The 19,850-nt window shown below is 40.9% G+C and overlaps 1 protein-coding gene across 1 annotated transcript in view; it reads left to right on the plus strand.

Annotated features, from left to right (window-relative positions):
* LOC129134514 (E3 ubiquitin-protein ligase BRE1B) overlaps positions 1–19,850 on the plus strand; it is a 37,138-nt gene that overhangs the window by 7,243 nt on the left and 10,045 nt on the right. Inside the window, 6 exon segments of the mRNA XM_077171010.1 lie at positions 4,475–4,610; positions 6,045–6,166; positions 7,201–7,685; positions 9,442–9,559; positions 10,813–10,962; positions 15,988–16,200. Coding sequence (XP_077027125.1) covers positions 4,475–4,610; positions 6,045–6,166; positions 7,201–7,685; positions 9,442–9,559; positions 10,813–10,962; positions 15,988–16,200 — 1,224 coding nt within the window.

A 19,850-nucleotide genomic window follows, 5' to 3' on the forward strand; every position in this document is an offset into this window, starting at 1 on the left:
ATAGTGCTTCATCCAAGATGGCGGCCAGTGCCATAAATCCCATAATGCTTCATCCAAGATGGCCGCCGGTGCCACATTGAGCACGTAGAGGTGCGGCCCCACCTGTCCCCAGGTGTCCCCAAGTGTCCCCAAGTGTCCCTCAGGGGGTCCCGTTGGGTTTTGGGGTCATTTCAGGTCTTTAAATCCCAAGAATTCCAATCCAAGATGGCTGCCAGTGCCATAAATCCCATAATGCTTCATTCAAGATGGCTGCCAGTGCCATAAATCCCATAAGGCCTCATTCAAGATGGCGGCCAGTGCCATAAATCCCATAATGCTTCATCCAAGATGGCGGCCAGTGCCACATTGAGCACATGGAGGTGAGGCCCCACCTGTCCAGGTGTCCCCAAGTGTCCCTCAGGGGGTCCTGTTGGGTTTTGGGGTGGTTTGGGGTCATAAAATCCAATAATGCCACATTCAAGATGGCCGCCGGTGCCATAAATCCCATAGTGCCTCATCCAAGATGGCCGCCAGTGCCATAAATCCCATAGTGCCTCATCCAAAATGGCCGCTGGTGCCATAAATCCCATAATTCCTTATCCAAGATGGCCGCCAGTGCCATAAATCCCATAATGCTTCATCCAAGATGGCTGCCAGCGCCATAAATCCCATAAGGTCTCATTCAAGATGGCTGCCAGTGCCGTAAATCCCATAAGGCCTCATTCAAGATGGCTGCCGGAGCCATAAATCCCATAATGCCTCATTCAAAATGGCCACCAGTGCCATAAATCCCATAATGCCTCATCCAAAATGGCCACCGGTGCCACACTGAGCACATAGAGGTGCGGCCCCACCTGTCCCCAGGTGTCCCCAGGTGTCCCCCAAGTGTCCCTCAGGGGGTCCCGTTGGGTTTTGGGGTGGTTTGGGATCTTTAAAATCCCGTAATTCCTTATCCAAGATGGCCGCCAGTGCCATAAACCTCATAATGGTTCATCCAAGATGGCCGCCAGTGCCATAAATCCCATAAGGCCTCATCCAAGATGGCCACTGTTGCCATCAATCCCATAATGCCTCATCCAAAATGGCTGCCGGTGCCACATGGAGCACATGGAGGTGCGACCTCACCTGTCCCCAAGTGTCCCGAAGGGGGTCCCGTTGGGTTTTGGGGTGGTTTGGGGTCATAAAATCCCATAATGCCTCATCCAAGATGGCCGCCAGTGCCTTAAATCCCATAATGACTCATTCAAAAATGGCCGCCGGTGCCATCAATCCCCATAATGCCTCATCCAAGATGGCGGCCAGTGCCATAAATCCCATAATGCCTCGTCCAAAATGGCCGCCAGTGCCATAAATCCCATAATGCCTCATTCAAGATGGCCGCCAGTGCCAGAAATCCCCATAATGCCTCATCCAAGATGGCGGCCAGTGCCATAAATCCCATAATGCTTCATTCAAAATGGCCGCCAGTGCCATAAATCCCATAATGCCTCATCCAAGATGGCCGCCAGTGCCATAAATCCCATAATGCCTCATCCAAAATGGCCGCCAGTGCCATAAATCCCATAATGCCTCATTCAAGATGGCCGCTGGTGCCATAAATCCCATAATGCCTCATCCAAGATGGCCGCCAGTGCCATAAATCCCATAATGCCTCATCCAAAATGGCCACCAGTGCCACATTGAATATAAATATATATTAAAATATATTTGTAATTATTATAGTAATTATATATAATAATATATATTATTATATAATTATTATCCTATAATTATATATTAATGATTTATAATATATTATTATATAATTTTTAATAGTAATTTGTAATATAATATTATATAATTTTTATATAATATATAATAATTTATATAATTATATAATTATTACTATATATAATAATATATATAATTATATATAAAATATCATATATTAAAATAATAATACATAATATATATTGTAAATATATAATTAATATATTCAATATTTTAAACTAAAATACTGGGAAAAAAATCTAAAAAAAATTCATTTGAAAAATCACAAAAAAAGCACAAAAAAAAATTCATTTAAAAATCAAAAAAAACCCAGAAAAATTCATAAAAAATCACCGAAAAATCCCCAAAAAATCGGAAAAAAATCGGAAAAAATTCCCAAACATCCCAAAAATCCAAATAAAGTTTCTGGAATGTTCCAGAGCGATGAGCTGGGGGTGCAGAAGCGGCTGAGGACAGAGGACACCTGGCCCCAACTCTGCCCAACAGCCCCAAAAAACCAAAAATCAACCAAATAAAAAACCCCGAAAAATCCCTTAAAAATTCCAAGTAATATATATATAATAATTCCTAAGTATAATTATATATATATTTATATATATATAATTGTACATATAAAATATTATATATTAAAATAACAATATATACTATATATATTATAAATGTATAATCGATATATTTAATATTTTAAACTAAAATACTGTAAAAAAGTAAAAAAAAATTCATTTAAAAATCGAAAAAAAATCAGAAAAATTCGTAAAAAATCACCGAAAAATCACAAAAAAATCACCAAAAAAATCGAAAAAATTCATTTAAAAATCAAAAAAAAAATCAGAAAAATTCGTGAAAAATTACCAAAAAAATCACAAAAAAATCACAAAAAAAAAATCGAAAAAAATTCATTTAAAAATCAAAAAAAAATCAGAAAAATTCGTAAAAAAATCACAAAAAAATCACCAAAAAAATCCAAAAAAAAATTCATTAAAAAATCCAAAAAAAATCCAAAAAATTCGTAAAAAATCATTAAAAAAATAATAAAAAATAAAAAAAATTCATTAAAAAATCAAAAAAAAAATCCAAAAAATTTGTAAAAAATCTCAAAAAAATCCAAAAAAAACCCGAAAAAAATTCATTTAAAATCAAAAAAAAATCCGAAAAATTCGTAAAAAATCACCGAAAAAAATCGAAAAAAATTCATTTAAAAATCGAAAAAAATCTGAAAAAATAGTAAAAAATCACCAAAAAATCACAAAAAAATCCGAAAAAAATTCATTTAAAAATCGAAAAAAAATCAGAAAAATTCGTAAAAAATCACCGAAAAATCACAAAAAAAATTGGAAAAAAATCGGAAAAAATTCCCCAACATGCCAAAAATCCAAACAAAGTTTCTGGAATGTTCCAGAGCGATGAGCTGGGGGTGCAGAAGTGGCTGAGGACAGAGGACACCTGGCCCCAGCTGTGCCCAACAGCCCCAAAAAACCAAAAATCAACCAAATAAAAAACCCCGAAAAATCCCTTAAAAATTCCAAATAATACATATATATAATAATTTATGACTGTAGTTATATATGTATATTTATACATATACAATTATACATATACAATATTATATATTAAAATAATAATATATAATATATATATTATAAATTTATAATTAATATATTTAATATTTTAAACTAAAATACTGGGAAAAAATAAAAAAAAATTCATTTGAAAATCACAAAAAATCACAAAAAAAATCGAAAAAAATTCATTTAAAAATAAAAAAAAATTCCCAAAAATTCGTAAAAAATCACCAAAAAATCACCAAAAAAATCGAAAAAAAATCATTTAAAAATCAAAAAAAATCAGAAAAATTTGTAAAAAATTGCCAAAAAATCCGAAAAAAATTCATTTAAAAATAAAAAAAAAATCCGAAAAATTCCTAAAAAATCACCGAAAAATCCCCCCAAAAAATCGAAAAAAAATCCAAAAAATTCGTAAAAAATCACCGAAAAATCACCAAAAAAATCGAAAAAAATTCATTTAAAAATCGAAAAACAAATCAAAAAAATTCGTAAAAAATCACAAAAAAATCGAAAAAAATTCATTTAAAAATCGAAAAGATATCCGAAAAATTTGTTAAAAATCACCAAAAAATCACCAAAAAAATCGAAAAAAATTCATTTAAAAATAAAAAAAAAATCAGAAAAATTTGTAAAAAATCACCAAAAAATCACCAAAAAAATCCAAAAAAAATTCATTAAAAAATCGAAAAAAAATCCAAAAAATTAGTAAAAAATCATTAAAAAAAATAACAAAAAATAATAAAAAAATTCATTAAAAAATCGAAAAAAAATCCAAAAAATTCGTAAAAAATCATTAAAAAAATAACAAAAAATAAAAAAATTCATTAAAAAATCGAAAAAAATCCAAAAAATTCGTAAAAAATCACCAAAAAATCCCAAAAAATCCGAAAAAAATTCATTTAAAAATAAAAAAAAAATTCTAAAAAATTCGTAAAAAATCACCAAAAACATCGAAAAAAATTCATTTAAAAATCGAAAAAAAAATCTGAAAATTTTGTAAAAAATCACAAAAAAATCACCAAAAACATCGAAAAAAATTCATTAAAAAATCAAAAAAATTCGTAAAAAATCACCAAAAAATCCCCGAAAAAATCCAAAAAAAATCGGAAAAAATTCCCAAACATCCCAAAAAATAAAATAAAGTTTCTGGAATGTTCCAGAGCGACGAGCTGGGGGTGCAGAAGCGGCTGAGGACGGAGGTGATCCAGCTGGAGGACACCCTGGCCCAGGTGCGCAAGGAGTACGAGATGCTGCGCATCGAGTTCGAGCAGAACCTGGCGGCCAACGAGCAGGCGGGTGAGGAACAGCTGGGGGGCAAAAAAATTGGGGAAAATTGGGGAAAAATGGGAGAAAATGGGGGAAAATCGGTGAAAATTGAGGGGAAATCTGGTAAAATTTGAGAGGAAATGAGTGGAAATTAGGTGGAAATTGGGTGAAATTTGGGAGGAAATAGGGGAAAATTGGGAGGAAATTGGGGAAAAATGGGGAAAATTGGGAGGAAATTGGGGAAAATTTGGGAGGAAATTGGGGAAAATTGGGGGAAAAAACAGTGAAAATTGGGGGGAAAGTGGGGAAAATTGGGGAAAATTGGGGAAATTTGGGGGAAAATTGGGAGGTAAAAACAGTGAAAATTGGGGGAAAATTGGGGGGAAATTGGGAGGAAATCAGTGAAAACTTGGGGGAAATTGGGGGAAAATTGGGAAAAATACGGTGAAAATTGGGAGAAAATTGGGGAAATCCGGTGAAATTTGAGAGGAAATTGGGAGGAAAATTGGGGGGAAATTGGGGAAAATTGGGAGGAAATGGGTGAAAATTGGGGGGAAATTTGGGGAAATCCGGTGAAATCTGGGAGGAAATTGGGGAAATTGGGGGGAAATTGGTGAAAATTGGGGGGAAATCTGGTGAAAATTGGGAGGAAACTGGGGGGAAATTGGGGAAAATTGGTGAAAATTGGGAGGAAATTGGTGAAATTTGGGGTTTAGGGACACCTGGGCACAGCTGAATGAATTTTGGGGTAAAATTTTTGGGATTTTTGCCATTTTTGTAGGATTTTTTGGGGTTTTTGGTGTCCCTCACCTGTCCCTCACTGGGATCAATTCAGTGAATTTTTAAGTGAATTTCGCTGATTTTTGGAGTAAAATCTTTGGGATTTTGGGGATTTTTTTGGGGATTTTTGGGGGGATTTTTTTGAGGATTTTTTGGGGGATTTCTTTGGGATTTTTTTTATATCACACCTGTCCCTCACTGGGATCAATTCAGTGAATTTTTAACTGAATTCCACTGATTTTTGGGGTAAAATCTTTGGGATTTTGGGGATTTTTTGGGGGATTTTTTGGGGGATTTTTTGGGGGGATTTTTTGGGGATTTTTTGAGATTTTTTTTGGGGATTTTTTGGGGGATTTTTTTGGGATTTTTTTGGGGGATTTTTTTGGGGGGATTTTTTGGGGGATTTTTTTTTGGGAATTATTTTTATCTCACCTGTCCCTCACCTGTCCCTCACCTGTCCCTCACTGGGATCAATTCAGTGAATTTTTAACTGAATTTTGCTGATTTTTGGGGTAAAATCTACAGAATTTTGGGGGTTTTTTGGGGGGGATTTTTTGGGGATTTTTTTGGGGGATTTTTGGGGGATTTTTTGGGGGATTTTTTTTTTGATTTTTTTGGGGGATTTTTTGGAAGATTTTTTTTTTTTGGGAATTATTTTTATCTCACCTGTCCCTGCCCTGTCAGGCCCCATTAACCGCGAGATGCGCCACCTGATCAGCTCCCTGCAGAACCACAACCACCAGCTCAAGGGCGACGTGCAGCGCTACAAGCGCAAGCTCCGCGAGGTGCAGGCCGAGATCAACAAGGTGGGCGGGGCTTAACCTCAAAAAATCCCGGGGGGCGTGGCTTTAAGGGGTGTGGTTTGTTTAAAACGGGTGTGGTCTGTTTAAATGGGGCGCGGTCACTTTAAGAGGCACGGGGTTCCTTTAATAAGGTGTGGTCACTTTAAGAGTGGGTGTGGTCTTCTTAAGAGTGGGTGTGGTCACTTAATAGGGGTCTGGTCCCTTTAAGAAGCGTATGGTTCCTTTAATAGGGGTGTGGTCTCTTTGAGAGTGGGTGTGGCCTTCTTAATAGGGGTGTGGTCCCTTTAAGAGTGGGTGTGGCCTCTTTAATAGGGATCGGGTCCCTTTAAGAAGCGTATGGTTCCTTTAATAGGGGTGTGGTCTCTTTGAGAGTGGGTGTGGTCTTTTTAATAGGGGTGTGGTCCCTTTAAGAAGCATATGGTTCCTTTAATAGGGGTGTGGTCTCTTTAAGAGTGGGTGTGGTCTCTTTAATAGGGGTGTGGTCCCTTTAAGAAGCATATGGTTCCTTTAATAGGGGTGTGGTCTCTTTAAGAGTGGGCGTGGCCTTTTTAATAGGGGTGTGGTCCCTTTAAGAGTGGGTGTGGCCTCTTTTATGGCGGATGTGGTCCCTTTAAGAGTGAGTGTGACCTTAACAGTGGGCGTGGCTCTTTTAAGGGAGGCGTGGCCCACCTAAAAATGGGCTGTGGCCCCTTTAAGAGTATCTGGCCATGGCTAAAAGGGGCGTGGCCTCCCTTAAGTGCCACACCCATCTCTTAAAGGGACCAGGTTCAAAAAAACAGGACCTGGCTCCTTTAAGAGATGGGTGTGGCCACTTGAAGGGGTGTGGCCTATAAAAAATGGGGTGTGGTTCCTTTAAGAGCGTGTGGGCGTGGCCTCTTTTAAAAAATAAACTTGGTCCCTTTAAGAGCAAAGCTTCAAATTTAAATGGGCGTGGTCCCTTTAAGGATGAGGGCTGGGCTTAAATTGGGCGTGGTTTAAATGGGTGTGGCCCCTTAATGGGCGTGTCCTCCTGACTCCTCCCCCTTTTTCTCTTTTAGCTCCGCCTCCAAGCCAGCGGCGCCCCTCCCCCACCCACCCCCGCCCCTCCCCCACCCCCTCCTCCCTCCTCCTCTTCCTCCGCAGGCCCCGCCCCCTCCTCAAGCTCCGCCCCTCCCCCTGAAGAAACCCCGCCCACCACCACCACCCAAGCCCCGCCCCCTTCCGATGACAAAGAGGGCGTGGCCTCCTCAGTCCCCGCCCCCTCCTCTCAGGACCCTCCCCCTCCTAAATCCGCCCCTCCCCCTCCCAAAGAGGAAGAGGAGGAACCTCCAGGCCCCGCCCCCACCCCGAGCCCCGCCCCTTCTCAGCCTCCTCAAGCCCCGCCTCCTCCCAGGCCTTTGGCCCCGCCCCCTCCCAGGCCCCGCCCCGAACGAGGGGTGGGGGGCGGGGCAAGAGGGGAGGGGCGGGAACGGCCCAAGGGGGGCCCCGAGGAGGGGAAGAAAAAAGACTCGGAGGTGCTGAAGCAGCTGAGGGCGGAGCTTAAGTGAGTACGGGGGCGGGGCTATGCTAATGAGATGCTGATGAGATGCGTGGGAGGGGTTCTGGGGAAGCTAAATTAAAAATGGGGGGGTTTTGAGGGATTTTAGGGGGATTTCAGAAAGATTTTTAGGGGGAGTTGGGTGGGGTTTGGGGAATACAGAAGAGGTGTTTATGCAAATGAGATGCTAATGAGGGGTGCGGGAGGGTTTTGGGGAGGGGTCCTGGGGGGTGTTTGGGGGGATTTTGGAAAGATTTGGGGCGTTTTAAGGGGATTTGGGGGGAGTTGGGAGGGGTTTGGGGGGTATTGGGAGGATATTTATGCAAATGAGATGCTAATGAGGGATGGTGGGGGGGTCTAGAGAAAAATTGGGGGGATTTGGGGAAATTTCAGGGGGATTTTTTGTTGATTTTTGGGGGGCGTTTTGGGGGATTTTGGAAGGGTTTGGAGGGTATTAAAATCATCTTTATGTAAATTATATGCTAATGAGGTGGTGGGAGGGGTTGTGGAGTGGAGCTGAGAGGATTTGGGGGAGATTTTAGGAAGATTTGGGGGCGGGGGGGTTTGGACATTTTAGGGGGATTTTGGGGAGTTTAGAAGGGTTTGAGGGGTATTAAAATGGGTGTTTATGCAAATGAGATGGTAATGAGGGGCGTGGGAGGTGTCCTGGAGGGGTCCGAGGAAAAACTGGGGGGATTTTGGGACATTTTAGGTTTATTTTGGGTGTGTTTTGGGGGGATTTTGGAAGGGTTTGGGGGTATTAAAGTGGTGTTTATGCAAATGAGATGCTAATGAGGGGCATCATGGGAGAGTTTGGGGAGGGGCCTTCGAGATTGTTGAGAGATTTTAGGAATTTGGGGGATTTTATGAAATTTTAGGGGGTTTGGGGGGGAATTAAAGGTGGCTTGGAGAAGGATTGAGGTGTGTTTATGCAAATGAGATGCAAATTAGATTCAAATGAGCCCAGAAAGGCGCAGGGGAAGCAGGAAATGGAATTTGGGGCCGATTTTTTGGGCTTTTCAGGGCCAATTTTTGGGGCTTTTTGGGGTTAAATTAAAAGAGTGGAGCCAAATAAATACGGAAAATTTCTTAAATTATGCAAATGAGATGCAAATGATTCCAGAAAAGCACAGAGAAAGCAGGAGATGAAATTCGGGGTTGATTTTTGGGGCCCATCTGGGTCAATTTTTGGGGTTTTGGAGCAAAATCCAAAGGGTTGAGTGAAATAAAAAGGGGTGGCTTTCCTGATTATGCAAATGAGATTTAAATGAGATGCAAATGGTCAGCAGGAAGGCGCAGGAGAACCAGAAGGAAATGAAGTTTGGGGTCGATTTTTGGGGCTTTTCATGGCCAATTTTTGGGGGTTTGGAACAAAATTTGGAGCGGAGCAAAATAAAGAAGCATGATCCATTAGAGTTATGCAAATGAGATGCAAATGAGCCCAGAAAAGCACAGCGGAAGCAGAAAATGGAATTTGGGGCCGATTTTTTGGGGCTCTTCAGGGCCAATTTTGGGGGCGAAATTAAAGGAGTGGAGCCAAATAAATAGGCAAAAATTTCTTGAATTATGCAAATGAGATGCAAATGAGCCCAGAAAGGCACAGGGGAAGCAGGAACTGAAATATGGGATTGATTTTTGGGGCTCTTCCGGGTTGATTTTGTGGGATTTTGGGACAAAATTAAACGGGCGGAGCCGAACCAAAGGGGGCGTGGCCTTTCCGATGATGCAAATTGTATGCAAATGAGATGCAAATGGCCCCCAGGAAGGCGCAGGAGAACCAGAAGGAGATGAAGCTGCTGCTGGACATGTACAAATCGGCCCCCAAGGAACAGCGGGACAAGGTGACGCTGATGGCCGCCGAGAGGAAGAGCAAGGCCGAGGTAATTAGCGCTAATTAACGCTAATTAACGCTAATTAACACTAATTAATGCTAATCAGGGGGTCCTTGATGCCACGGCTTGGGTTTGTGTAGTGGTAAGTCCTAATGAAGGGTTTATGAGGTGGGATTAATTGCTGGTTAATGGTTAATTATGTATTTAATAATTGAATAATGACTAATAAATGACTAATATATGGTAATTAGTGGCTAATTAGCGGCTAATTAGCGATTAATTAATTAATGTGGTTGCTGGAGGAGTCCAAGAACTCCTGTTCATTCCTATGGGTTAATTATTTCAACAATGTCTAATAAATGGTTAATTAATGGGTATTAATGGGTATTAATTATTATTTAATTATTATAAATACTATACCATACATTATATTTTATATTGTAGTAAATATTATATTGTATTTTATATATTCTTATTAAATATATTGTATTATATTGTTTTATATTATATTATATTGCTAATAAATTATTTTTAATTAATCATTATATATTATATTATTTATTTAATTTTATTGTATTATTTATTACATATAATATTTATCTTAAATTTTTAATATATCTTATTATATTATATTATATTATATTTTCCTATGTTATATTATATTCATTATATTGTATTTTATTATGTTTTATTATATTCATTATATTATATTGTATTTTATTATGTTTTATTATATTATTATTGTTAATTATTGATTAATTAATAACTAATGAGCTGGAGGAGCAGGAGCACCGCAAGTCCAAGATCTCCCATTCATTCCTATGGGTTAATTAATGAAACAATGACTAATAAACAGTTAACAAGCGTTTAATAAATCATTAACTAGCAATTAATTAATAAATAATTAATGAGCTGGGTGAGCTGCGGGTGCCGCTGGAGAAGCAAGTCCAAGATCTCCCATTCATTCCTATGGGTTACATAACTAATAATGATAATGAACAGTTAAGAAATTATTAATAAATTATTAATTAATTATTAATAAATTATTAATTTTTAATTATTAATTATATTAATATTTGTAATTATATTAATTATTCTTAATTATTAATTATTTATAATTAATTATATTAATTATTAATTAACAAGCTGGAGGAGCTGCATGGTGGCTGGAGGAGCCGGAGCACCGCGAATCCAAGAACTCCTATTCATTCCTATGGGTTAATAATTAAACAAAGATAACAAATGATTACCAGATTAATAATAATAATTAATTAGTGATTAATTAACGATTAATTAATCAGCTGGAGGAGCTGCGGTGCCGCTGGCGGGAGCTGGAGGAGCGGGAGCGCCGGGAATCCAAGAAATTGGCGGACGAGGAGGCGCTGAGGAGGCTGAGGATGAGCGAGGAGCAGATCGAGCACCTGCAGAGGAGGCTGGCGGCCACCAAACAGGTGAGGGGCATAAACAAACAAAAAAAAAACGGTGAAATTTGGGTTAAAAATGAGGAATTTGGGCTGAAAACGGGGATTTTGGGGTTACCTGGGGGGACATAAACAAAAAAAAAAGCGTGAAATTTGGGTGAAAAATGAGGATTTGGGGTGAAAACGGGGATTTTGGGGGTACCTAGGGGGACATAAACAAAAAAAACCCCGTGAAATTTGGGTTAAAAATGAGGATTTGGGGTAAAAACGGGGATTTTGGGGGTATCTGGGGGGACATAAACAAAAAAAACCCCGTGAAATTTGGGTTAAAAACGAGGATTTGAGGGTGAAAAATGGAAATTTGGGGTAAAAAATGGGGATTTTGGGGGTTACCTTGGCACACCTGGGGGGGGTAAGCAAAAAAAATCCCCGTGAAATTTGGGTTAAAAATGAGGATTTGGGGGTGAAAAATGGGAATTTGGGGTGAAAAATGGGGATATTGGGGTTACCTGGGCACACCCGGGCACACCTGGGGGGAACATAAACAAAAAAAACCCCGTGAAATTTGGGTTAAAAATGAAGATTTGAGGGTGAAAAATGGAAATTTGGGGTAAAAAATGGGGATTTTGGGGGTACCTGGGCACACCTGGGGGCACCTGGAGAGGTGAAAAAGGGCAAAAATTGGGCAAAAATTGGTGAAAAATTGGCGTAATCCATAGAGACAAGATGGCCGCTGTCAGTATTTAGAACAACCCAGAGAGACAAGATGGCTGCCATGAGGTGATGCAATAACCCAGAGAGACAAGATGGCTGCCATCAGTATTTAGAACAACCCAGAGACACAAGATGGCCGCCATGAGGTGATGCAATAACCCAGAGAGACAAGATGGCCGCCATGAGGTGATGCAATAACCCAGAGAGACAAGATGGCCACAATGAGGGGATGCAGTAAGTCAGAGAGACAAGATGGCCGCCATGAGGGGATGCAATAACCCAGAGAGACAAGATGGCCACCATGAGGGGATGCAGTAAGCCACAGAGACAAGATGGCTGCCATCAGTAGTTAAAACAACCCAGGGACACAAGATGGCTGCCATGAGGTGATGCAATAACCCAGAGAGACAAGATGGCCACCATGAGGTGATGCAATAACCCAGAGAAACAAGATGGCCGCCATGAGGGGATGCAATAACCCATAGAGACAAGATGGCCGCCATCGGCGGGTGGGGATGGCTGGGGGACGTCACTGGGTGGGGCAAGATGGCTGACATGAGGGAAAAGGACAAGATGGCTGACATTAGAGAAGGGGACAAGATGGCGGACGATAGGGAATGGGACAAAATGGCTGCCATCAGGGAAGAGGACAAGATGGCAGCTACAAGGTGATGCAATAACCCAGAGAGACAAGATGGCCGCCATGAGGTGATGCAATAACCCAGAGAGACAAGATGGCCGCTGTCAGTAGATAGAACAACCCAGAGACACAAGATGGCCGCCATGAGGTGATGCAATGACCCAGAGAGACAAGATGGCCGCTGTCAGTAGATAGAAAAACCCATAGAGACAAGATGGCCGCCATGAGTCATCCAATAACCGAGAGAGACAAGATGGCTGCCATGAGGTGATACAATGACCCATAGAGACAAGATGGCCGCCATGAGGTGATGCAATAACCCAGAGAGACAAGATGGCTGCCATGAGGCAATACATAAACCCACGGAGACAAGATGGCCGCCATCCGGAAATGGGACAAGATGGCCGCCATCCGGAAATGGGACAAGATGGCCGCCATCCGGAAATGGGACAAGATGGCGGCAGTCAGTGGGCGTGGGTTATGACATCACCTCACGGCAGCCATCTTGTGTTTCTGGGTTATTGCATCACCTTATGGCGGCCATCTTGTCTCTATGTCTTACTGCATCCCCTCACGGCGGCCATCTTGTCTCTCTGGGTTATTGCATCCACTGATGGCGGCCATCTTGTCTCTATGGCTTATTGCATCCCCTCACGGTGGCCATCTTGTCTCTCTGGATTATTACATCCTCTGATGGCGGCCATCTTGTCTCTCTGGGTTACTGCATCCCCTCACGGCGGCCATCTTGCCTCTGTGGCTTACTGCATCCCCTCACAGTGGCCATCTTGTTTCTATGGCTTGTTCAAATTACTGACGGCAGCCATCTTGTCTCTCTGGTTTATTCCATCTGCTGATGGCGGCCATCTTGTTTCTAAGGCTTATTGCATCCCCTCACGGCGGCCATCTTGTCTCTATTGGTTATTCTAATTACTAATGGCAGCCATCTTGTCTCTCTGGGTTATTGCATCCGCTGATGGCCGCCATCTTGTCTCTATTGCTTATTGTGTTCCCTCACAGCAGCCATCTTGTCTCTCTGGGTTACTACATCTGCTGATGGTGGCCATCTTGTCTCTATTGTTTACTGCATCCCTTCACAGTGGCCATCTTGTCTCTCTGGGTTGTTCTAATTACTGACAGCAGCCATCTTGTCTCTCTGGGTTATTGCATCCACTGACGGCGGCCATCTTGTCTCTATGGCTTGTTCAAATTACTGACGGCGGCCATCTTGTCTCTCTGGGTCACTCCGTCTGCCGACGGCGTCCATCTTGTCTCTCTGGGTCACTCCATCTGCCGACGGCGGCCATCTTGCCTCTATGGCTTGTTCAAATTACTGACAGCAGCCATCTTGTCTCTCTGGGTCACTCCGTCTGCCGACGGCAGCCATCTTGTCTCTCTGGGTCACTCCGTCTGCTGACGGCGGCCATCTTGTCTCTGTGGCTTGTTCAAATTACTGACGGCAGCCATCTTGTTTCTCTGGGTCACTCCCTCTGCCGACGGCGGCCATCTTGTCTCTGTGGCTTGTTCAAATTACTGACGGCAGCCATCTTGTCTCTCTGGATTGTTATATCTGCTGATGGCGGCCATCTTGTCTCTCTGGGTTATTGCATCTCCTCACGGCGGCCATCTTGTCTGTCTGGCTTGTTCAAATGACTGACGGCAGCCATCTTGTCTCTCTGGGTCACTCCCTCTGCTGACGGCGGCCATCTTGCCTCTATGGCTTGTTCAAATGACTGACCACAGCCATCTTGTCTCTCTGGGTCACTCCGTCTGCTGACGGCGGCCATCTTGTCTCTGTGGCTTGTTCAAATTACTGACGGCAGCCATCTTGTCTCTATGGCTTACTGCATTCCCTCACGGCGGCCATCTTGTCTCTGTGGCTTGTTCAAATTACTGACGGCAGCCATCTTGTCTCTATGGGTTACTCCGTCTGCTGACGGCGGCCATCTTGTCTCTCTGGGTTCATGTGTCCCCTCACAGCGGCCATCTTGTCTCTGTGGTTTGTTCAAATTAGTGACGGCAGCCATCTTTTCTCTCTGGGTTATTGCATCCACTGATGGCCGCCATCTTGTCTCTGTGGCTTATTGCATCCCCTCACGGCGGCCATCTTGTCTCTATGACTTGTTCAAATTACTGACAGCAGCCATCTTGTCTCTCTGGGTTGTTCTAATTGCTCACAGCAGCCATCTTGTCTCTCTGGATTATTGCATCCCCTCACAGCGGCCATCTTGCCTCTATGGCTTGTTCTAATTACTGACAGCAGCCATCTTGTCTCTCTGGGTTATTCCTTCTGCTGGCGGCAGCCATCTTGTCTCTATTGCTTACTGCATCCCCTCACGGCGGCCATCTTGTCTCTATGGCTTGTCATCTTGTCTCTCTGGTTTGTTCAAATTACTGACGGCAGCCATCTTGTCTCTCTGGGTTACTCCGTCTGCTGATGGCCACCATCTTGTCTCTGTGTCTTATTGCATTCCCTCACGGCGGCCATCTTGTCTCTATGGCTGACTGCATCCCCTCACGGCAGCCATCTTGTCTCTATGGCTTATTGCATCCCCTCACGGCGGCCATCTTGTCTCTATTGGTTATTCTAATTACTAATGGCAGCCATCTTGTCTCTCTGGGTTATTGTATCCCCTCATGGTGGCCATCTTGTCTCTATGGCTTGTTCAAATTACTGACGGCAGCCATCTTGTCTCTCTGGGTCACTCCCTCTGCCGACGGCGGCCATCTTGTCTCTGTGGCTTGTTCAAATTCCTGACGGCGGCCATCTTGTCTCTCTGGGTCACTCCGTCTGCCGACGGCGGCCATCTTGTCTCTATGTCTTATTGCATCCTCTCACGGCGGCCATCTTGTCTCTGTGGCTTGTTCAAATTACTGACGGCAGCCATCTTGTCTCTCTGGGTCACTCCGCCTTCCGACGGCGGCCATCTTGTCTCTGTGGCTTGTTCAAATTACTGACGGCGGCCATCTTGTCTCTCTGGGTCACTCCGTCTGCTGACGGCGGCCATCTTGTCTCTGTGGCTTGTTCAAATTACTGACGGCAGCCATCTTGTCTCTCTGGGTCACTCCCTCTGCCGACGGCGGCCATCTTGTCTCTGTGGCTTGTTCAAATTACTGACGGCAGCCATCTTGTCTCTCTGGGTCACTCCGTCTGCTAACGGCGGCCATCTTGTCTCTGTGGCTTGTTCAAATTACTGACGGCAGCCATCTTGTCTCTCTGGGTCACTCCCTCTGCCGACGGCGGCCATCTTGTCTCTATGGCTTACTGCATCCCCTCACAGCGGCCATCTTGTCTCTCTGGGTTGTTCTAATTACTGACGGCAGCCATCTTGTCTCTCTGGGTTATTGCATCCCCTCATGGCGGCCATCTTGTCTCTATGGCTTGTTCAAATTACTGATGGCGGCCGTCTTGTCTCTCTGGTTTGTTCAAATTACTGACGGCGGCCATCTTGTCTCTCTGGGTCACTCCGTCTGCTGACGGCGGCCATCTTGTCTCTGTGGCTTGTTCAAATTACTGACGGCGGCCATCTTGTCTCTCTGGTTTATTCCATCTGCCGACGGCGGCCATCTTGTCTCTCTGGTTTATTCCATCTGCTGACGGCGGCCATCTTGTCTCTGTGGCTTGTTCAAATTACTGACGGCAGCCATCTTGTCTCTCTGGGTCACTCCGTCTGCCGACGGCGGCCATCTTGCCGCGCCTTTAGGAGGAGGAGGCGCTGCTGTCGGAGATGGACGTGACGGGCCAGGCCTTCGAGGACATGCAGGAGCAGAACCTGCGGCTGCTGCAGCAGCTGCGCGAGAAGGACGACGCCAACTTCAAGCTGATGTCGGAGCGCATCAAAGCCAACCAGATCCACAAACTGCTGCGCGAGGAGAAGGACGAGCTGGCCGAGCAGGTGCTGGCCCTCAAGGCCCAGGTGAGGCCCCCAAAAGGTTGTTAATTAGTCATTAATTAGTATTAATTAGATTTTAGTAGCTGTTAATAGCTATTTATTAGTTATTAGTTGGGTTTATTAGAGGTCTAATAGGGTTTATTAGAGGTCTAATAGCCATTAATGGGGGCCGAGCAGGTGCTGGCCCTCAAGGCCCAGGTGAGGCTCCCAAAAGGTCGTTAATTAGTCATTAATTAGTATTAATTAGATTTTAGTAGCCGTTAATAGCTAGTTATTAGTTATTAATCAGGTTTATTAGAGGTCTAATAGGGTTTATTAGCGGTCTAATAGCCATTAATGGGGGCCGAGCAGGTGCTGACCCTCAAGGCCCAGGTGAGGCTCCCAAAAGGTCGTTAATTAGTCATTAATTAGTATTAATTAGATTTTAGTAGCCGTTAATAGCTAGTTATTAGTTATTAGTTGGGTTTATTAGAGGTCTAATAGCCATTAATGGGGGCCGAGCAGGTGCTGGCCCTCAAGGCACAGGTGAGGCCCCCCAAAAGGTCGTTAATTAGTCACTAATTAATGACTAATATTAATTATTTAATATTATTAAATTATAAATACTTTAATGTTTTTTAGTATATATATTATAAAATATATATTTATGTATTTTATATAATATATATTACATTATAGTATTAAATTCTTATATTAATATATATTAATATATATTAAAATTAATGCATATTATATGTAATATATTATATATAATATATATTATGTTTATAGTTCTATAGTTTAATATATTAATAAAGATATTATAAATATTGTTAAATTATTAAATTTTAAATATCAATCAAATATTAATTAGATTTTAGTAGCTGTTAATAGCTATTTATTAGTTATTAGTTGGGTTTATTAGAGGTCTAATAGGGTTTATTAGCGGTCTAATAGCCATTAATGGGGGCCGAGCAGGTGCTGGCCCTCAAGGCCCAGGTGAGCTATGAAAAAGTGGTTAATTAGTCACTAATTAATGACCAATATTAATTATTAAATATTATTAAATTATAAATATTTTAATATATTTTAATATATATTACAATATATTTTTGTATTATACAAATAATATATATTATATTACAATATTATAATACTATAATATTTTAATATTAATATATTTTATATATATTAATATATATATTATGCATTATATATTATGTATTATATATTGGATATTATATAATATAAATAAATATATTTTAGTATTTCAATAAATGTATTATAAATATTAAATTACTAAATTTTAAATAGCAATCTAATATTAATTAACTATTAGTAGCCATTAATAGCTATTTATTAGTTATCAGTCAGGTTTATTAGAGGTCTAATAGCCATTAATGGGGGCCGAGCAGGTGCTGGCCCTCAAGGCACAGGTGAGGTCCAAAAAGGTCATTAATTAGTCACTAATTAATATTAATTAGATTTTAGAAGCTGTTAATGGCTAGTTATTAGTTATTAGTTAGATTTATTAGAGGTCTAATAGCCGTTAATGGGGGCCGAGCAGGTGCTGGCCCTCAAGGCCCAGGTGAGCTCCAAACAGGTCGTTAATTAGTCACTAATTAATGACTAACATTAATCATTAAATATTATTAAATTATAAATATTTTAATAGATTTTAATGTTATATTTTATTATATATAATATATATTATAATATAATATTAAAATAGTAAAATATTAATAAACATTACTATATTAACAGATCTAGTAATATATATTATGTATTATATATAAATATACTTTATTATTTTAATAAATATAAGTATTATTAAATTATAAATATTAATCCAATATTAATTAGATTTTAGTAGCCATTAATGGTTATTTATTAGTTATTAATCAGGTTTATTAGAGGTCTAATAGGGTTTATTAGAGGTCTGATAGCCATTAATGGGGGCCGAGCAGGTGCTGGCCCTCAAGGCCCAGGTGAGGCCCCCAAAAGGTCGTTAATTAGTCATTAATTAGTATTAATTAGATTTTAGTAGCCGTTAATGGCTAGTTATTAGTTATTAGTTGGGTTTATTAGAGGTCTAATAGCCATTAATGGGGGCTGAGCAGGTGCTGGCCCTCAAAGCACAGGTGAGGCCCCGAAAACGTCGTTAATTAGTCATTAATTAGTATTAATTAGATTTTAGTAGCTGTTAATAGCTATTTATTAGTTATTAATCAGGTTTATTAGAGGTCTAATAGGGTTTATTAGAGGTCTAATAGCCATTAATGGGGGCTGAGCAGGTGCTGGCCCTCAAGGCACAGGTGAGCACCGAAAAGGTCGTTAATTAGTCATCAATTAGTATTAATTAGATTTTAGTAGCCATTAATGGTTATTTATTAGTTATTAATCAGGTTTATTAGAGGTCTAATAGGGTTTATTAGCGGTCTGATAGCCATTAATGGGGGCCGAGCAGGTGCTGGCCCTCAAGGCCCAGGTGAGGCCCCGAAAAGGTCATTAATTAGTCACTAATTAATATTAATTAGAAGTTATTAGGCATTAATCATGATTTATTAGTTATTAATAGGGTTTATTAGCAGTCTAATAGATATTAATGAGGTGGCCCAGGGGGTGCTGGCCCTCAAGGCACAGGTGAGGCCCCAAAAAAATCATTAGTCAGTAATTATTAATAATTAGTAATTACTATTAGTAATAATTAGTAGTTAATTAGATTTTATTAGCCATTAATAGTTGTTTATTAGCTATTAATAGGGTTTATTAGCAGTCTAATAGATATTAATGAGCTGGCTGAGCAGGTGCTGGCCCTCAAGGTGAGCCCCAAAATGGTTATTAATTACTTAATTTTGGCTATTAACTAATTTCACTAATTATTAATTTATTAATAATTAACTGATTTCACTAATTATTAATCAATTACTGACTAATTAACGGTTTCTGCAGGTGGAGGCACAGCTGCAGGTGGTGCAGGAGCCCATAGTGACCAATCAGGCCCTAATTAGCTCTAATAATTGGCTAATAACAGCCTAATTTTGGCTAATAATGCCCTAATTTCAGTTATTAATGCCCCGTTTTCACTAATTATTAATTAATTACTGACTAATTAACGGTCCCTGCAGGTTGAGGCACAGCTGCAGGTGGGGCAGGAGCCCAAAGAGACCAATCAGGCTCTAATTAGCTCTAATAATTGTCTAATAACAGCCTAATTTTGGCTAATAATGCCCTAATTTCAGCTATTAACGCCCCGATTTCATTATTAATTAATTAATTACCAATTAATTAACGGTTTCTGCAGGTGGAGGCGCAGCTGCAGGTTGTGCAGGATCCCAAAATGACCAATCAGGCCCTCATTAGCTCTAATAATTGCCTAATAATCCCCTAATTTCACCTAGAAACTCCGTTTTTTTTGCTATTAACGCCCCGATTTCACTAATTATTAGCTAATTACCAATTAATTAACGGTTTCTGCAGGTGGAGGCGCAGCTGCAGGTGGTGCAGGAGCCCAAAGAGATCAATTAGGCCTTAATTAGCTCTAATAATTGGCTAATAACAGCCTAATTTTGGCTAATAATGCCCTAATTTTAGCTATTAACACCCCGATTTCACTAATTATTAATTAATTACTGACTAATTAATGGTTCCTGCAGGTGTAGGCACAGCTGCAGGTGGTGCAGGAGCCCAAAATG

Source organism: Agelaius phoeniceus, chromosome 37, assembly GCF_051311805.1.
Source record: "Agelaius phoeniceus isolate bAgePho1 chromosome 37, bAgePho1.hap1, whole genome shotgun sequence".
NCBI classification, from domain to species: Eukaryota; Metazoa; Chordata; class Aves; order Passeriformes; family Icteridae; genus Agelaius; species Agelaius phoeniceus.